The sequence below is a fragment of the Molothrus ater genome, chromosome 5 (assembly GCF_012460135.2).
Source record: "Molothrus ater isolate BHLD 08-10-18 breed brown headed cowbird chromosome 5, BPBGC_Mater_1.1, whole genome shotgun sequence".
Taxonomy (NCBI): domain Eukaryota; kingdom Metazoa; phylum Chordata; class Aves; order Passeriformes; family Icteridae; genus Molothrus; species Molothrus ater.
The window spans coordinates 22,642,093-22,662,046 of NC_050482.2; the positions used below are offsets into that span (position 1 = coordinate 22,642,093).

At 38.3% G+C, this 19,954-nt stretch overlaps 1 protein-coding gene across 8 annotated transcripts in view; it reads right to left on the bottom strand.

The window, feature by feature from the left end:
* Positions 1 to 19,954, bottom strand: part of PTPRZ1 (protein tyrosine phosphatase receptor type Z1) — a 133,647-nt gene that overhangs the window by 75,410 nt on the left and 38,283 nt on the right. For all 8 annotated transcript variants that reach the window (XM_036400607.2, XM_036400612.2, XM_036400611.2 and 5 more), the window contains exon 2: positions 15,821 to 15,886. In XM_036400607.2, coding sequence (XP_036256500.1) covers positions 15,821 to 15,886 — 66 coding nt within the window. The remainder of the gene's footprint in view (positions 1 to 15,820; positions 15,887 to 19,954) is intronic.

The following is a 19,954-nucleotide window of genomic DNA, read 5'->3' on the forward strand; positions in this document are numbered from 1 at the left end:
AAGGAATGTTTCAGTTAGGCAGACAGCAAAAGAGAGTGACATAAAAGAAAGTGATTCACCAACAGCAAATGTGTGAGCACCAGTGATGCACAGTGGTATTGCTGAAGGGAGCTGTTGGAGGTGCTCTGAGACAGCAGGCTGGAAAAGCTGATTTCTCATTTTGTCTCATTAAGATAAAATGTGAATGCTAGAGGAAATACAAAGCAGCCACTAGAAAGTACTAGTTGAGTGAACAGGTGACTCAACTATTTGTGGGCTCTGTGAAATAGGGCCCTGCTAGTCCACAGGGCACACAAAGGCAGAACAGGATAAAAACAGTACAAATGCAGACTACTCAACCCTCAGGCTCCTCTAAAAGTGAAGTCAATACATTCCAGCTGCTGACAGTCCAGATGATCCGAGCTGCTCAGTGGCACAAGAAAGAAAATACTGCTTGCTTTCAGTGTTCTGACTGCAGGCTTGCAGTAGTCCAAGAGATAGAGAATGAAATCAAAATAAATTAAATCCATTTAATCTCAAATTGTCTGCAACAAATGTCCAAAGAAAAGCAAATTATTTGGGATTTCAAAAAGGCATCCAAAAGTTTTGGAAGAGTAAGTGATTGATAAAACCCACAAAAAGTTATGAACCTAGAGTTACAAGAAATCTTCAATGTTAAATTTGAATTTTAGGTGCAAATCAGGCAAACCCCAGAAACAAGTCTGAGTGACTTAAGAATTTACTTTTCTCAGACAGAGGTTTCCATCCTACTGGATTGTACTGCAATTCCATTAAATAGAATTACAGTAGTCTACATCACCCAGGTAACATTAAATTATTTCAACAAATATTTTATGTCAGGGCATGGTGTCAAGAGCTTGCCCAAGAAAAACTTGCCTTATATAGAAACTTAATTGATAAAATAAAAACTACCTCATCCTTCCAGAATCCAAATCCAAAATAAGGACATATCAGGATTTCAGAGAAATGTTGTGCCTTTTTTTTTTTCCCAGAAGAGAGAACTTGCACATTTTTCTGTGTCTCTTTATAAAAAAAAAAACCTATAATTTTGTCTGGAATACTCCCTGCAGCCCTTCCTCCCACAGCCTCAAAATGTCAAAATTGAGGAAATCACCCAGCATAGAAAACAATTTTCTTAGATGAATGTTTAATGATTAACAATGTCGTGAAGGTTTGAAAATCTGGGTAATTTCAGGAATGGTCGGTAGATTCTCTTTGTCTAAGCAGTGACGTAGACATGAGGTGCTGTTTGGAAGATGATTAAATTGGGTCTTACATTGCCCCAAAGCATCACAGATGTGCAAGACTGAAAGGTCATCTGAGTCCTTTCCTTCATTACAGGATCAGGTTTAATCAGTTTCAATAATCTCTCACTAATGCTTGTCTTCCCCATTTTTTGAAAGAACTTCAGTAAGAGGGATTCCACAGCCTTCCTAAGCAACCTGAATGGAGCTATTCTTACAGTTATATTTTCCTCTTATTGCACCTCAGCCTCTTCATCTGCAGATTAAACTGATTCAACCTTGTCACTTCAGTGGAATCGAGAACAACTGATAGCTTTTAAATATTTAAAAAATATTATCCTAACTCCCTTTTCTACACTAACTTATTTCCTTCAGTTATCTTCCAAGGATTTTGGGCTTCCTTAGACACCAATCATTCTTTTTGGTTCTTCTCTGCACCTTCTCTCAATTTGTCACTGTCTTTTCTACAAGTGTGCAGCCCAAGGATAAATACAGAAGTACAGCTGAGATATTCCTAGCGACAAGTAGAGCAGAATAATTGCCTCCCATGCCTTATACATCATTCCTGTTAATTCACCTCAAAATGGGACTGCCTTTTCTGCAATGACAACATATTGTTGATTCAGATGCAATTATGGCTAACTGCCATACAGCCACCTAACCAGCAGTATCCATTTTGCATCTACATCCTTGATTTTCTTTCCTGGTGGGAGTAATTTGTGCTTGTTGTTAACACATTAATGAAAAATTCTACTTGAATAATTTCAGAATATTTGTTAATTACATTTTGAATTCTTACTATGTCACCCAAAATTCTTGCAAATTCCAGCATGGTGTCTCCCATGAATTTGCAAATGCCCTCCCTTCTGTTACCTGAGATGTTAGTGAAAATAGTGGAGAAGATCACATCTAGGGAGATTTCTTGCATACATCTTGAAAGGATTTATGAAACTATTTTCTATTCTAACATTACCATAAACTAAAAATCTACATAATTCTTGATTGTGTAGAAAAAGCTGTGTTTGCTTGCATTATTTTGAATCTCGTACTACCATGCTCTAAGACAATGGCTCTGGAAAGTACAAACTTAGCCGTTCATCTTAGAGAGGTGCCAAATATGAAGTTTCATGACAATTTAACGTCAATGTCAATTTTCACTGATGACTGACTTTGCAGAATACAGCTAATAAGCTTGTAATTTTTCTTAGAATGTAAAATAATGGGAGGCCTGCTTGGCAACAGCTAATTGCCACTGCGTCTTATGAAGTGATTCCTCACCTAATTGCCAAATACTCCTAGTTTTGCTATGATAATTTTTAAATTAATTTGGTAATTTTTTACACACTGAAAGTAGAATAAATATTTGCACTCAATTTCTCAGTATTTTTCCTACCTGCTCCATCATTGCTAAGATCCGCACATAAAAATTTTGTTTAGAAACATACTCCACTGTTAATGTGATATAAATTGGTCATAACTATTGGTCAGGACTGAACTGTAGTTTAATTTCATGTTAAGGGATATCTTTTTCACTGATTTCAGTCGGCTTTAGTTCAGGCAGTAACAATGAAGTTTGAAATCTGAGTATAGGTAATTAGTAGCAGTTGTAGAATTTTGTACCAACTTAGCAATAATTTAAATTTTATTTACACAGGAATTTATCAAAGAGATTTATCTGTGAGTGATAGCATAATAAAGGTACTAACTGTATATTAATTATTCATGTAGCTGTTTATTTTTAGACTATAAATTATTGCAACATTGTGATGCTTGAACAGGAAATAAACTTACAACATAAGTGGTATTTCACCAAGGATATAGAACATTTTATAAGACAACTTGCTTATATTGACACATGATCATAAAGGCAGTGGAGTTAGAGTGAGGCTGAATGTGCCTGTTGAATTTGAATGAGAACACAGATGACTGTTTAGATGATTTCAAAATAGAGATATCATGGAAGAAAGAAAGTAAATAAAAAAAGGGAAGGAAGGAAGGAAGGAAGGAAGGAAGGAAGGAAGGAAGGAAGGAAGGAAGGAAGGAAGGAAGGAAGGAAGGAAGGAAGGAAGGAAGGAAGGAAGGAAGGAAGGAAGGAAGGAAGGAAGGAAGGAAGGAAGGAAGGAAGGAAGGAAGGAAGGAAGGAAGGAAGGAAGGAAGGAAGGAAGGAAGGAAGGAAGGAAGGAAGGAAGGAAGGAAGGAAGGAAGGAAGGAAGGAAGGAAGGAAGGAAGGAAGGAGTACAGAAAGGGTCTGGAAAAGCAGAAAATATGTAATTTTTAAATTGTGCTGAATAGATCTGTAAATACACCAAAATGTTACCATATTATCCTGTTGCTGTTATCACCCAACACTAACAACTCAGTACTTTTCAATGAGAAAAGAAGAAAAATAGTAAGCAGCAGTAAATAGGAAGTACTAGGCTGTGTGTGTGCAGGAAGCTCTGGAGATTCTCAGTTTTGCTAATTTCCCCTATTTTTTTTTTGCTAATTTCCCCTACTTTTCCCCCTACCATGTCACATGACATGTGAAAACACCATCACAAGGAGGTCCAGTACAGCATATGGGATGAACAGCTGACCTTGAGAAAAACAGTATTAAATATGGCATGAAATTCAACAATGCAATTTGGAAAGTGATACATTTAGACAGTAGTGGGAGTTTTTGTTACTAATAAGGATCTCAACATAGGAAAAATATGGGGGAGGAGGAGAATCAGACCATGTCTGACAGTCTCAGAGGGCTCTAAACTGAGGGAAAGGCAAGTGTGTACTGAAGTTCTAGCCATGCAACTCCTAGTAAAGATAATGAAGTATTAATGTCTCTGCAAAAAGTCCTGGGAACAGTTCATGTAGGATAATTGCATGACACTCTGGTTGAAGACAAAATAATTTTAGATGAAACATAATTGAGCAGAAAAAGCTAGTGCAACAATCAAAGGGGGCCAAGAGACCAGATTATTGTGGTTTAACTTAAAAAACTAACAGGAAATGGATATCAATGCAGACAAATTTTGCCAATAGAAAGAAACTCCCCAAAGAACAAACAAACAAAACAATCAAACAAAACAATCAATTCTACCAGAAGAACCAGATTACCTCAACAGTCCACTAATACAGCTAGCTTGGAAATCCAAATCAGTTTGGCTGGATGACCAAGTTCAAAGAGTGGAGGTGAAAGGAGGAAAACCCAGTTGGCAGGCAGTCACAAGTGGGGTTCCCTAGGGCTCACTACTGGGGCCAGTTCCATTTAAGATCTTAACCAACCATCTGAATGAAGGGCTCAAGTGCACCCTCAGTCAGTTTGCAGATGACACCAACCTGAGCCAAATTACTGATCTGCTGAAGGTCAGGAAGGTTCTCAGAGGGATTTGGACAGGCTGGATCAAAGGGCTGAGGGCAACTGGATGATGTTCAACAAGGCAAAGTGCCAAATTCTGCCCCTGGGTCACAACAACCCCATGCAATGTTCCAGGCTGTGGCTCAGTGGAAAAGGACCTGGGGGTGCTGGTTGACAGCCATCTGAACATGATCCAGCATGTGCCCAGGTGGCCAGGAAGGGCAATGGCATTCTGGTCTGCATCAGAAATAGTGTAGTCAGGACCAGGCGAGGGAGTGGCCTCTGGTACTTGGCACTGGAGAGGCCACAGCTGGAATCCTGTGTAATCCTTTGGGACCCTCACTACAAGAAAAACATTGAGGTGCTGGAGTGTATCCAGAGAAGGGCAATGAAGCTGCTGAATGGTCTGGACCACAAGTCTGATGAGAAGCAACTGAGGGAGTTGAGCGTGTTTGTTCTAGACAAAAGGAGGTGAGGGTAGAAATTCTCACTCTTCAAGTCCCTGAAAGCAGTCTGTAGCCAGGTATGGGTCAGTCTCTTCTCCAAGGTAACAAGTGACAGGACAAGACGAAATAGCCTCAAGTTGCATCAGGGGACGTTCAAATGGGCTTTTAGAAAAATATTCCTCATCATAAGGAAAAGGCTACTCAGGGAAGTGGCTGTGTTACCATCCCTGGCTGTATTTAAAAGATGTGTCGCTTAAGGGACATGGTTCAGTGGGGGACTTGGCAGTGTTGGTGGTGCTGGTGGTCTCAATGATCTTAAAGGTCTTTTCCAATGTAAATGAATCTATGATTTTATGAAAAGTCAAGAATGGGTTTCTGAGATAGTCTTTCAGTGAAACTATGAAGCAAAATATTCCTCATATTTTAAAAACAGATTTCAATTAATTTTGTTTCAGAGTTAGATGGCATGATTTCCTGTAGCAGCAGTGTTGGAGTTGGGGGGTTCATATATGGTACCAATAACAAAACCCTGAACATTCAATTAAAGGACTGGAAAATACCACTTCATTCACAACAACTAAAGCTGAGCAATTGGGAGAAGAATATTTTGTTTCTATACAAAACATTTATCAAGGAGACAGATCAAAGTACACTGTAGTTCAGAGCTCTTATTTTATGATCACCTGAAATGTGCTTGCAGTCTACCTAACCATTTGTTTAAGAGAATATGACCAGCTGAACCTGAAACAATTGACTGAACAAAACTTACTAGCAACTTATTATTTGGAACAAAGGCAAATTTTAGAAACAACAATATGACTCAGTTGCATGGAATTTTAAAGTAAACTTTAAAACCCATTGTCATTTTAAAAAGGATTTCGTTATTTCAGCTACTAATCTATCAATTGCTATTTATGAACCTGAGGTTTAAAATATCAGGTTTTCCAATGGTGGGACACAGAATATACTTTAGTTGTATTGACTTTCACCTCAGGAAACCATATTGATGAAAAGTTTCTTTTGCTAATAACAGTATTTGAAACTGAATAATAAATTATAAGGAAAAAGAAAACACCTTAAAATCTTATTATAGAAGATAGTAATTAATATAGCACAGTAGAAACGTCATTGTTCTCCAGCAGCACTTACATTTATGACCTGTTGAGCTGGCAACTCACTAGCAGGTTTATGTATGTAACTTGTAGCACATCTATAGATGTACCACTACCCTCACAAACGGAGGGACAAAGGGAATTTCCTTAATTGATTGAATGGGTTTTATGCTACTAAATTGGAGCCAATCTTACACAGAATATGCACCAAGAAGTACCTTTTGATATGTTCTATTTAACTGTGGCACAGCAGGTAAGAGCCTTCTCTCCTGGTATGTTCCCATAAAACGTTCAGTGGGTGTGCTGGCTCTGTGAACCCTGGCAGGCATGCCAGCTGAAGGCACCATGGTAACCAGGCTGGAGAGTGGCTCTGACATTTAGGAAAAGGCAGCTGGGAGGAGAGACTGCAAGATAGTCATGGAAACACTCAGCCAGCTCTTTCTCCATTAGTTACTTGGGAGGAAAGTTTTTCCTGGAAACACAGGAGATAAAGTGGCAAACTGACAGTGACTTCATGGAGCTATTAAGAATGTCAGGGAGAAGTAGGCAACAAAACCCTACATGATTGTTTGATAGTGGGAAAAAGGAGAATTTTGTAATGCAAAAGGGAAACAAGTCATGCCTGCACTCTAAGAGAAGAACTAAAGCAATATGACAAAAAATGTAAAATGGAAAGGATAGAAAAATTTCCTTTGAGAATGGGATGAAGTGAGGAGACACAGGAAGTCATCCAGAACAGCTCTTTTTAGCACATGCTCCACAGCTTCTCTAAGGAAAAAACAAATGATTTCAAAGGGAACTTCAGATGTGTGATCAAGCCACTGCGACAGATTATCATCAGTTGCTTTCACACAGAGGAGAACAAGTAGTGCTCTCATTTTGATTGGAGGCACACATCACATTAGGACTGGCAGGTGTACAGATCTCGTCTTGGTGGCTAAATGTGTTGGTAAAATTAGCCATGATAATTACTGAACCTGTGTGAAGTGGGTACTTACAGCTGAAAAAAAGGAATGCTTGCCTTTTTTAAAGTATGTTCCTGCTCCTTAAGAACTTATATTACATATTGTCTATTGCCTGTTTGTGCTGGCCACTTTGCATCTCTTTTGGATACTTGGAAAGCAAGTGAGATACAGATTAAACAGGTAATGTGCTAGTGTTCTTCTGTTCACACACACCACAGCCCTACTTAGAAGCTAGCTTTCAAGAAATTACATGAAGTAATGAAGAAAAACCTTTTAGCTTGTAATTTTTCACTCACTAGAACTCTAACCATAAATATTTGCTTTCCTGAAAAACAACAGGAAAAAATATAACTTGATCATTGATCATATTGTGTATGTGCAAAGTGGTCAAAACATGTACAAGCAGCCAGAAAATCCACTCTTTTCTGAAACAGGAGAATTTATTAATCATTGCCCCAGTATTTGTAAATACTCCAGCAACAATTTTTTTCAATTTTTCCCTTTCAGTTACTCATGCGGGGTAATAAAAAAATTGGGTATTTTTTGTTCTGGGCTTGTTTATACCATTAATGGAGTAAAAATAATTGCAATCAGTTTATAGCCATGCACTCAAGCCCTGAACTGGCTTCTTACACGTGTAAGGAAATATCAGAAGTTGGGAAAAAAATTCCAAGTCCTTACATGTAAATGATTCTTTCCTTTTTCTAGCATTCAACACATTATCCCTCTCTTTGCTTTTACATTTTTAATACCTTAATTTTCGTAACTACCCTTTCAAAACGTCTCTTGTTAACACAGTTTTCATCAGATAAAGTGCACTGACAGAGGGAAAACAGCTTAGGTTTCAAATGCAGCATCTATGATAAAGGCTGAAAGAAGATAAGTCAATTGTTTCTGTGGCTCCTAAAACAGGCTCAATGCCAGGCAATATCAGATCAACGCACAGTTTACTCTCTTATAAAGAAAGCTCTTGGAAGAGAGCAGAAAGAGGCCACCACAGCTTGTCTATAGAGTTTGTTGGAAGCACAACTCTTCAAGTATAGCAGGAACCAGCTAAATATGTATGCAGAGAGACCCAGCTTCTCAAAAAAAAAGGGCTTGTGCACTTTCACGGGTGGAAGAGATGCTCAGAACTGAAATTCTGTGATTCTGGCATTGGAATGATTGAGGGAACAGTTCATGAACTGATAAATCTAGTGGCAAATGCTGATTATTCCAAGACAGAAATGTTGATGGGTTTTTCCCTAGTTTCTCAAATTTAAAAGTTTTGAATTTTTTTTTTTTTTTTGGTGGGAAAACAACTTATAACATTCCACGGTCCCCTTCTGCTCAGGATTCTTCAATTATTCACTGTACCCTTTATCTTCCTTCTCTCACAGAGTTTTTTAAGTCTGCCCTTTGGGGGGCTGCTTTAATTCTTATGGGTTAAAGAACATTACATGGAATATCTACCCAGAAGGGTTTGATATCTATTGAATTAATGAGATGCAGCAAGATCAGAAATGGCTTCAAATTTGTGAGTAAAATCCACAGAATTATTTTTTAGGTATTATCCAACTGCGCATACTGAAATGAGTGGGGTTTGAACTCTTCAGGAAAAACCAAAACCTGTTATAAATACAGCAGAATAGCCTTTGAGTAAAAATGTCAGTAAGGAAGTCCAAAACATTTGGATGGAGCAGATAATTAAATATGGCCTTCTGTAAACATAAGCAATGGGAGAATTATCTGCTGGGCTCTAAACCTCACAAACCCACAGATCATTTTGATATGGAGGTGATGACCTCAAAGTAATCATCTGTGCATTTGGTAAGCAAGTGGTCCCCAAGAACACAACCTTCCTACTGCAGCCCAGATTGAATGCACTTGTAAATGAACAATCATTCAGTAGTATGTGCAAAAGGATTCTTTTATGATCATTTTGAAGGGCAAAGAGGCTTAACTAGAGGCTGCATTCTGCTGTGAGATATTCAAAATTTGTTTTTTTCCATTTGACTTTGGTATATTCCCAAAGACAGCACTCTTAAAAAGCTTTAAAATTCCAAATGGATTTACTTAATGGGAAGTTTTTACATCTTTCTGACCCCTGAACAGATCTTGGCATAAGAGCAGTGCCACACTATGCAAATGTCTCACACTTAGACTTCTGTACTTCAGAAGCCAACTTTTCATTTGAAAAATCTGATGATGCTCAGGAGTTGCTCTGCACTTTGTGAAAATGGTTTTCTTTGTTTATAGCATTAGAGGACTGAAATATAGGAAGGAACAGTCTTATCTGAGTTCCTTCAAAGGAAACTTTGGCAAATTGATCACTTTAATATTATTTGAAATAAAAATGCTATAATTTAGCAGTGGTTAGACAAATATGAATACCAACATGCTGTTCTTCAGACCTGTCCTACAAGAATCCAACTTTGAAAATTCCATGAATTTGAGATCCAATTCTCTTACTTCGTCCCCCAAAATCCCCTGAAAATTTTTCCACTCAGTTTACCCTAGAAATATTACTGAATAAAAGCTAAATAAATTCCACTTTGCTGCTAATAGCTTTCTACTGCTCAAAGATCAGCTTTCTTCATTGAAAAGAAAGCTTAATGCAAACAGACTTCTGAACCATATAATTTTATATGGATTCAAAATCCACAAATATACTAAATAGACATCTTCTTTCTGTTGAATAATGTGTTTTGTGCTGTTGATTCAGTACAGTGAGATATCTTAAAAGGAATTTCTTGATGGCCAGAAATGCCAGCATGTGGCTTTTCACTTGAGGACATCTTGTCCCTTTGATGCAAACAGATGCATAACTATGTAATTTCTGCTGTGGAATCATAAGCTTTCCAAAACCATTAACAGTGTAATAGGCTTTTAATTAGTGTTCCTGTGAATTTCGTGACGAAAGACTGGAAGCATGAGTGGCTGTGTGATCTGGGGGTTATAAATACATGTAATGAGCTGTCATGCAAGAAAAGGTATGACAGCCTCTGAAGCATAAAGTCTATTAAAAAAGACCCCTGCAGAACCATTTTATGAGTTAATAAAAGAAAGTATGTTATTTAAATTTCTTAAGCTGACCCTTTACTGAAGGAACCCACACAGCCCAAGAGCATAGGGCTCTTGGGTTACCCACAACTGATACAGCACATCAGTTATGACTGTACCTGGTGAACACGAAGCACAAAATGATGTATTTGGCAGGAGGTCATAAAAAGACAAGATCTTCTCATGAAGGGATGCTGATACTGCTATGGTATTTACTTCGCAAGGAAAAAAAAGGAACTTAATTTGGTATGCATCATCTCCGAGAACACAGTTTTATCAAACCAGTGAAAGCAGAAGGTTTCATCAACTCTTGGCCAGGGCTCTCTTGGAGACGTTTCAGTCTGGTCTGGCAGACCAGTCCATTAAAGCAGTCAGCTCAGCAGGCAGCTCCTCATTCCCACTTCCAGCAGGCTCCTGCTGGTGCATCCCCCTCTCACACACAGGCTGACCGTCAGGATTTGGCTCACCAAGTGGCTCGTCTATCATGCTGCACCCTGGGAGGTGATGGCCCAGACCCAGACCCCTGCCCTTCCCTCCTGACTCCCTTTGCCCTGCTCCTGGAGCTGTCTCACAGGGAGCGAGCACCATGCCCACGCTCACACAACCTCAGCAGCACAGCCTCTCCTTCACCTTCGCTGCAGGGCAGGGAGCAGCACCTGCATGCCCCACCTTGTCCATGCTCCCAGCAGATGGCTGGTGAACAGAGACACAGGGTGAGGATGAGGGGAAAGACTCAAATTTTCCACTTTACCTGGACTGAACTGCTGGGTAACAGAAGCAGCAGACATTTTACAGAATGAGCAGTTAGCTACAAGTGTTAAAATCATTCTGTTGGGCCACAGCTAAGATAGTGGATCAGCTAGTAGATCCTTGCTCACTTTTTAGGCTGAGTGAAAAGCAAATACACCCATGCATTGTTATGGACATAAGCAACAACATGCTTTGCCATAAACTTAATGAGAAGTGACTTTGAAATTAAATCTCCTCAGTATTGAAATATGATGGAACATTTGAAATTAAAATATTAGCTCTTGTTTGGGCAAGAAAGAAAACTGTGTTTTCTCAGTACCACTGAAAACAAAGGCCATTTTAATTTCTGAGCCAAACTACAGGAATGAACATTTGAAGCAATCACAGCACATTTATAAGACTTGGGATGGCAAACCTAGACTTCCAAATAACAACTAAAGTTTTGTCTGTGTAGCAACAGTAATGGGAATAATAAACTAGGGGAATATCTCCAGGAGGCTTTTGAGTCAGACACAAAAAGGTAACAATTTCAGGTTTAACAAGATTAGTTCAATTAGTTCAACAGGGGAGCAAAACAAAGAAATCATTACATTTAGGCATTGCTACTGAAAGAAGTATTGGTGCAGGTGCCACAAGAGCACCATCACTATACATTACTACTGAAAAACATCAGATATTAAAAATGATCTGAATATCTTAACTAATAATCCTGATTGAATGAATTATGTGTGTGTCAGCAGTGTGCCTTTGCAGTCAGGAAGACAAACACTGTCCTGGGCTACCTTAGCAAGAGTGAAGCCAGCAGGATGAGGGAAGTGACTTTTTCCCCCTACTGCACACCAGTGAGGTGACATTGAGAATGCCGGGTCCAGTTTTGATTTCCTCCTGAACCCAGTATGAGATGGATATTTACAAACAAAAGGCTGCTGAGGTGGTCTGGGTGTACATCATGTATGGGGAGAGGCTGAGGGATCTGAGTTTGCTGAAGCTTAAGCTGAGAGGGAACTTAGCTGAAGTCTACTGCTCTGTAAAGGCAATCTACAGATCAGTGCACAAGGAAAGGGTGAGAAGCAATGGCCACAGGTTGCAATAAGACATATTGAAGCTGAGTAAAAGAAAGGAAATGTTTTCAAAATAGCAACAGAACACATTGACCAAACTGCAGCACCTCCTTCTCTGGAGATTTTCCATACTTTTCCTGTTTCAGCTTTGAAGATCATTTTGCTTTGAGCTGAGGCTGGAATCACATCATCTCCAAGGGCCCCTTCAAACCTAAATCATGCTGTGATTCTATGATTCATGATGCTTTTCCCCAGAGAAAAGGGAAATATGATTCAGATTCTACTTGCAAATAATAAAAATGTTCTTTGAATACCTGGAGACCAATCAGCTTATACCAAAATTACCCTTTCCTCAAGATCAGAGTTGCCAATATTTGTAAAGCAAACGTGTAACAGTGTATCACATAATAAATGGCAGCACAGGCTGAACATAACACTCCTACACAGTGAGACAAAGAACATTGATCTGATTATTTATTTACATAGAACATTCAACTTTTAAAAATGTTTGAAACCCTTGGTTTTGCTAATTCCTTGAAGACTGTTTAGAATCTCTTGTTTTTAACAAATTTCAGCTGTGTTTTTTTCCCCCTAAAGCACATAACTTGTTTGTTGTGAACAAGAACCAAAATCCCAGGGGTGAAACCCAACAGAAAGCCATTTCACTGGGGACAAAAACAAAAAAAATTTTGTGATATCACTTGCCAGTTTTACATGTGAACTTATAGGCTTGGACTTTGACGGACTACTATCAACCAGCCATGTTAAAAAACCCCAAACCAAACATCAGAACCAGAAAACAACATTATATCATTCCTTCTGTCAAAAACAATTCAGATAAGCAAAGCATCAAAAAAAAAAAAAAAGAAATTAATCTTTCACTTCTATGACAGAAAGTAATCAAAGCTCATATTACTTGCTTTATGCTTTGAAGTAATATGTGAATGACTAAAGTTAGTGGTACAGTTAAATATTGTGTAAATGACCTTTGCTTATCAATTAGTATGTAACTGATTTAAGGAGATTGAATTTTCACAGTATGCCAGGGTTTTTCTGCAACAAAAAATGGTTGGATTCACTTTTTGCTGTATGATACCATATGAAAATATTCATGACATTTTTAAAAATTTCTATGACTGCTTTAATGAAAAATACAATCAAAGGTTGTTAAAATAAAGTAATTTTTACAAATAGGCTAGCTTCAGCATCCCCTTATGCCAGAAAATATTGGATGCATCTGTAACAAGAACTTGTACCTTCCAGTTCTTTAACATGGTATTTGTTTTTGCAAATACATGCAAAGTCAGGACACAAAAGATTAAATTAATGCATGAAAATGCAGATTTTGTTCATGGCTTAAAACAGAGCTCTTAGAAGTATTAAAAAATCTTTCCAGTAACATTTATGACTTCATTATACACTTATCCAAGAGTCAAAACCTGATGGTGACTCATTAATTTCCAGCATGTGAAATTGCTTTATTATGAAACTTCACGTTCAGAAATTGGCTGATTTTAGCAGGTAAAACTCTCTAGCTTCATTTTACTTTAATCTTACAGCACCATCCCAGTAAAGGAGTATATTGACCCACTGTGGCTAATATATCTGAAATCTTTTATTTGACACAGAGAATTACATTGTTCAGACCCAGGTTAATTTACCAAGCCAGTTAGATCTCTCTTACCCATGGTGCATTAGACTCTATGGTTTCAGGATCCCCAGGCCCATTCAAAACACTTCATTGGCACATTGAGTCTAATTTTTCACTTTCAATGAAATTTTTCACTTTCACTCTTCCAGTGAGAAGGTTATGAGACAGTAGAATATAACTGGTGTCTGAGGAAAAAAATGTACTGACAAAGCATTCATCCATTCAGAGGTGTAGCTGTTGGTCTATGCCTCACAAACATAAGCCTGTGCTAGGTACAGCACTTATACATACAGTACCTGATATCACTTGCCTCAGGAATAAAATAATTTAAATTATTATAAATGAAGGAGATCAAAACCCATATGCTTCAGGCTCTAGACCTCTGTGCCTCCAAATCACAATGTTAAAATCTGGAAATTTTTGTCATGTTCAGGAAGGCTGTCTTTTTATTAGTGAAAGCTGGGTTTGTGTATTCCACCTTACCCCATGAACCAATTACCTGGTATTTCAGCAGAGCATCCCATAATACTCAGCTTGCAAACAGTTGCTAGCCCTAAGCTCCTGATTTACATGCAGCCTTCCCCAAAAGCTTTGAATATCAATTTTTGACCCCACATGCAGTCAGCTGTTTAGGAATGCTGGGGGCACACAGAGCTTGCGCAGCAGAGAGCTCGGAGAAGCAGCAGGAGCAGGGCAGGAGCAGGGCAGGGGCAGGGCAGGATGCAGCTGGGGCAGGGCAGGATGCAGCTGGGGCAGGTGGCTGCAGGAGCTGCAGGATTTTAGCCAGGGCTCCTGGACAGGTCTGAATGGGGAGAAAGGCTTTGCCAGCTGGGGAATCACTGGAGCAAAGCATATGAATTGAGATTACTGCACACAGGTATCTCACAGGTTAAGGGAGAGTATCAACAGGTATGGATCAGCTGACATGCCAATTCTGTGCTATTTTTCCATACAAAATATCCATCCATCCATGGATGCTGCAGCAGCATCACCCATGCACAGTGCATGGGTGCTATGTGCAGCCTAGGGAAGAGCTATATCCTCTGAAATCCTAAACAAACCCTATTTGCTACCCTTTAAAGATTGCCCTCTGGTCACCAGGAATCCAGGAGGTTTATCCCTGCAGTCATCTAACTACAATATTGAAAAATGGATCAACTTTGAACATGAAATACTGTATTGATTGATTTCATGCTTGAATTTTGCACTACAATCTGTGTAAGTGGGAGTTTTCATTATAAATCTCATTTAGAAGGCTTTATGACTAGCCTGTTTCAATTCTCTCTAGGCTTAAAACTTGTTAGATATGTTTTACACTAGAAGATAAAAATTGTCTTGAAAATGAGAAAGAGAGCGAGAGAAATAAAAAGAATGCTGTAATTTTCCTTAACTACAGGGACATGTTTTGAATAAAATTTATGAAAAACTTAAATTTGACAGTCCTTATTTTTCATAGTTTGGTATTTTTGAAACAGTAGCTTAAGAAATTTAAAATGTAGGAGCCTACACACATCCATAAGAACTCACTTCCTACATGTTGGGCAAAAGAGACCTAGGACAAAATTACCTTTTTAGTATTACTGAAATCACTGGACTTATACGCAGGAACATAAGAAGTAATTGTGAATTTTCCATTGTTCTTCTTTAATAAGGCATGAAAAATTTCAGGATATATCTTTCCTAGTCATGCAAATGAGAGAGACGAAGTGGCTGAGTTTTTAGGAGAGTCAGGGTGGGACTTGGCAAGGCTGCTCAAGTGCTCACAAGCACAGGGTAGAAGTTCAAGTGCAGTGTGTGGATAGGTTCTTTCCCACATAATGTGCTGTGCCTTATTTCAGCCTTTCTGAAGGCTTTTCAGATTTGCTAGAACAATAATGTTGAGATGATGAACAAGCACCTAACAATTTATTGGCCCAGCCTTCATCAAATAAGTCAGGTCTCGGGTTGAGGTTTTAATGTTGAGGACTTTCTCTTTCCAAAAGTAATAGATGTAATCTATTACTAAGTAGATTAAAATATGAATCCAAATAGATGAAAATACTCTCCTATTGTAAATTGTAAAGTTCCTGTATTTTTCAGATTCCATTTCCTACACTTTAGCAATTGTTTAGGTATATGGCAAGTGGTATACAGACACATGAGGGTCTTAAAATTGTAACAGTGAACACAAAAATATCAAAGTGAAATAAGTTATTCAATAGACAGCTTTGCTTACCTGTATATGACCAATCAATCTCTTCAATCAGTTTCCTCTGTTGTCTATAGTATCCATACACCAAATCTGCAAAATAGTCATAATTTACAATATTAAAACCAGAAGCCTAACAGGACCTTGAAGTGTTGATGACAACCCCCCCCAACCCCATAAGATTATCACTGTTTTAATTAATGATGATTAATTTACTTTGTTCTTATCTTGGACCTCAAATGATAAGTACTGGTTAAACAGAATCTAAATATCATTAACATTTTAGCAAATTAAGGACACAAGCAAAGCAAACAGAAGATTTCCAATCCTTCCTTCCTTCCTTCCTTCCTTCCTTCCTTCCTTCCTTCCTTCCTTCCTTCCTTCCTTCCTTCCTTCCTTCCTTCCTTCCTTCCTTCCTTCCTTCCTTCCTTCCTTCCTTCCTTCCTTCCTTCCTTCCTTCCTTCCTTCCTTCCTTCCTTCCTTCCTTCCTTCCTTCCTTCCTTCCTTCCTTCCTTCCTTCCTTCCTTCCTTCCTTCCTTCCTTCCCACAGCAATTTCTCCTCTTTTAAAATTAATACAACTCTGCCACAAAGAAATCCTGTTTTGTCATGTCCTTTGAAAGAACCATTCTAGATAACCAGGATGTCAATGACAGTTAAACTTTTGCTTCAGTGTGGTCATGACTTCACATGACTTCTGTAACTTTGTACTGCTGATACAAGATAAATGTTTGTACTGCTGATACAAGATAAATGTTAAAGATAATGAATAAAATATTCTAAAATTATTCAACATTTGAATATCAATATTCTAAAATATACAAATTATTTTCATTGTGTTCTATCATTGGCATAATTATAGCTAAAATATTACTTATACGTCCATAAATTTGATGGAGAGAGAAGGTTAGATACTAGTTACTTTTAAATGATGTTAGTTTTTTCTAGAGAGAAATATCTAAGTATATAAATGCTCATTGACTTACTCTGACTACTGAATAACCTTCACTGTTATTCTTTTTATGCCAGTCCTAGGGCAATTCTAGCAACAGAGTGATATGGGCAAATAGTTGACTATGCCCCCTAATAATTACTAAAGCATGTAAATTGCAGATACATGTTTTTTGAGATCATCATTTCTAGAGCCATAATATGAACTGTCATTACTGTTCTAGAGAAGTACAATACAACTTATCTAAGAAATATTTGCCCTCAGGCATGCTGAACACATATATATGGATTGCTTCCTTGAGAAAATGCCGCAGAATTCGGCTCATACTCTGCAATAAATAATTTAATGAAACAATTTCATAACATTCATTTCTTTTTCTCTCATGCAGAAATGCAGTACTGGTTACAGGATGTTAAATCATAATTCCTATTTGCAAGTTTACGTGTTTATGTGTCTTACAGTGACTTTCTGCTACCTAAATGAAGCCCATGTTTTATTAACTTAACCAGACCTCTACCTCCTCCATGTGATGTGATTGTCCTTCAATATTTTTCTCTTTTCCTTCTCCCTCCCTGCCAAAAATACCAAACTATCCCTTGTAACAATACACAGCTTTCACTCCTGACTAAGATCAAGTCTCACAGGTAAGTAAGGGCAGTGGAAAAGGATTTACATTCACCAAAGGTGTCTTTGGACCACATTTCCAAGTCAATGTGCATTGTGCCTGGTCATTCAATTAATTATGGAAAAGAAAGCTGTGTAAGTTGTGATTCACAGCTGTCAGTTAATGTCTCCACTTTCCTCCTTTACCCATTGTCCTCCTAATTGTTACTTCCTGAAGTCACATGCAAACTAAGCAGGGCCTGCGGATAAGAGTTTCCCACTACTTTTTAAATTTCATAGGGAGTTCTGCTGAACAAGGAGAGATAGTTTCAATGAATAAGAAAAAAATGGTCAAGGTTCACTTGTTTGGTGCATGACACACTTAGAGACACAGTAAATCTTACAGAAAATTTTTAAAGATTCCAGGAGGTGTCAGGAGTTGATGCACCTTCTTTCCTCTGTTATTCACCAGCTGTGTCCACAGCCCCTCCACAACACACTCAGCCATGAACCTTCTCGCATCTGCAGAGACTTTCAGTGGTTTGGTCTTGTCTCTTTGCACTTTAAATATGTGGCAAAACTAGGGAAGAAAAGCAAATTTCATCTGGGACTGAAGATTCATAGCTTGCATGAATGGTGGAGGAAAGTGCTGTGTGGGTGTGAGGTTGAGCCATGCAGCAATTGTTCCTTTGAGCTGCTGGTGTAAATTGCCCTGGGAAACACAACCATGCATTCTATTGCTGTGTAAACTGTCAGGTTAAACAACTAAACGTGTAGAGAGCAGCTGGAAAGAAATTATTTTATTTTTTACTTTTATTTCATTTAAAGCTAACAAATCAACATCCCTTTTGCTACGATATATGACAGCAGGTACTTCTGTTTAAATACTGTATTCAAATTCCTTGCATTTGATTTAAATGAAGATGGGAAGAACTCACAAAAAAAAAAAAAAGGCAAAACTGATGTCAAGTTTGGGGTTTTATGCATAAATCTGTGATATGACTGAGCTTGATCAGCTTGACAGTCTGAATGACTCCTGTGACACTGACTGACGTCTACAGCCAGTGCCTAAAATAGTTAGCATTTTATTGGATGAGGTACTGCTTTATGAAGCAAAAAATACCAAATATTCTTTTTTGTTTCCAGGAAGCGATTGAACATGTTTCTATAAATTGTTGGTTTATTCACAGAACAGGGAAGCTTGGTTTTGGGATCATGTTTTGAACAGTTTTATGGTCATCCTTCCATGTCTATTAAGGAGACTTGCAAGATATCATTAAATGCTTTTTCTCCCCCTTTTACTACACTCCTTCAAAGTCAAATGTTTCTGTCTGAGGCTGTAAGACTTGTTTCTTTTTACATTCTGTTGAAACAGTGTGTGCCCCAGTGCCCAAGGCCCATGAAATCAGAAATAATGGTGGCAAGTGCTCCCCTGCTATTCACGGGTAGCAGGACAGACTGATTTGTGACTGACCCTGTCTCATGTTCAGTCACAAGGGCAAAGAGAGAACATGATCTCTGGTTAAAGCATACTGCTAGGAGTAATAAGATCTTGGAGATACTTTTTCCTGTCTAAAAAGTATAAATAACCAGATTTTCTTCTTTCTCACATGAGTCTGATATTCCTTGTGTACTTACTGGCTTCAGTTGAGTTTCTTTTGATTTAGTGCTGTGAATGAAACATTCTAATCCTCAATAGGCATATCTAAAGGTGAAAAATTATTAGCTTTAATGATTAACAGAAAGAATTTTCTGTGAGGGAGATCCTGTTGATGTGACACTCTGTGCCAGAAAAAAAGAGCCTACATAGAGGAAATGGGACCTTAAATCTCTAAATTCTATTGGAGAAATTTCTCTCAGAGATGCTGAGGCAACAAGCTCCAAGTATCCACCAGAGATCCCTCTCCTAAGCCTTGGTATAAAAGGGCTTTCTAAGGACACTGCTCGAGAGTCTGGGGATGCTGCACTCCACGTGCTGCTTTGCTACAAAGGATACAAGCTCAGGCATAATCTGGGGCTGACATTTATACCCAGGATACTGTAATTTTACCCTTTATGTCCTTTGTGCCACAGCAGTGTCAAGACATACGAGCTGCCAGACTCAAGAGGAAAAAGGTACAACCTCTTTGTGGTTTTCCTCCATTCAGCCTGAACTTGTGAGTTGCACCTGGAGTGGAGCTGGGATTTATGAGATTCTGACACCAGAATCACTTATTTATGGGAACTGGGACGCATTAAGTAATGTCAGCATTAGTGAGATCTACAAATAGGACACTGGTGTTCTGCATGTGCAGTATGGGTAGACATTATGAACTATGCATTTAGATTGAAAACATGATTTGGTCCTGTAATACATGGTCCATTCAATATTTTCCTGCTAAAATCTAATTTGAAAGCAAAGAGGATAGATTCTAAAGTCATAAGCCTTCATCTGGTATAAGTGGATCACGGCAATGATGTAGTATAGTCATGGAGATAAAGGCTTTGTCAGTATTGAAATTCCAATTCACATGGGGAAGATTCCGTGCATGCTTCTTAGGCCAAGGAAGTGCACAGGAACTCTCAGAAGAGCAGCAAGAATGAGCAATCACTGAAAACTGAGATAATC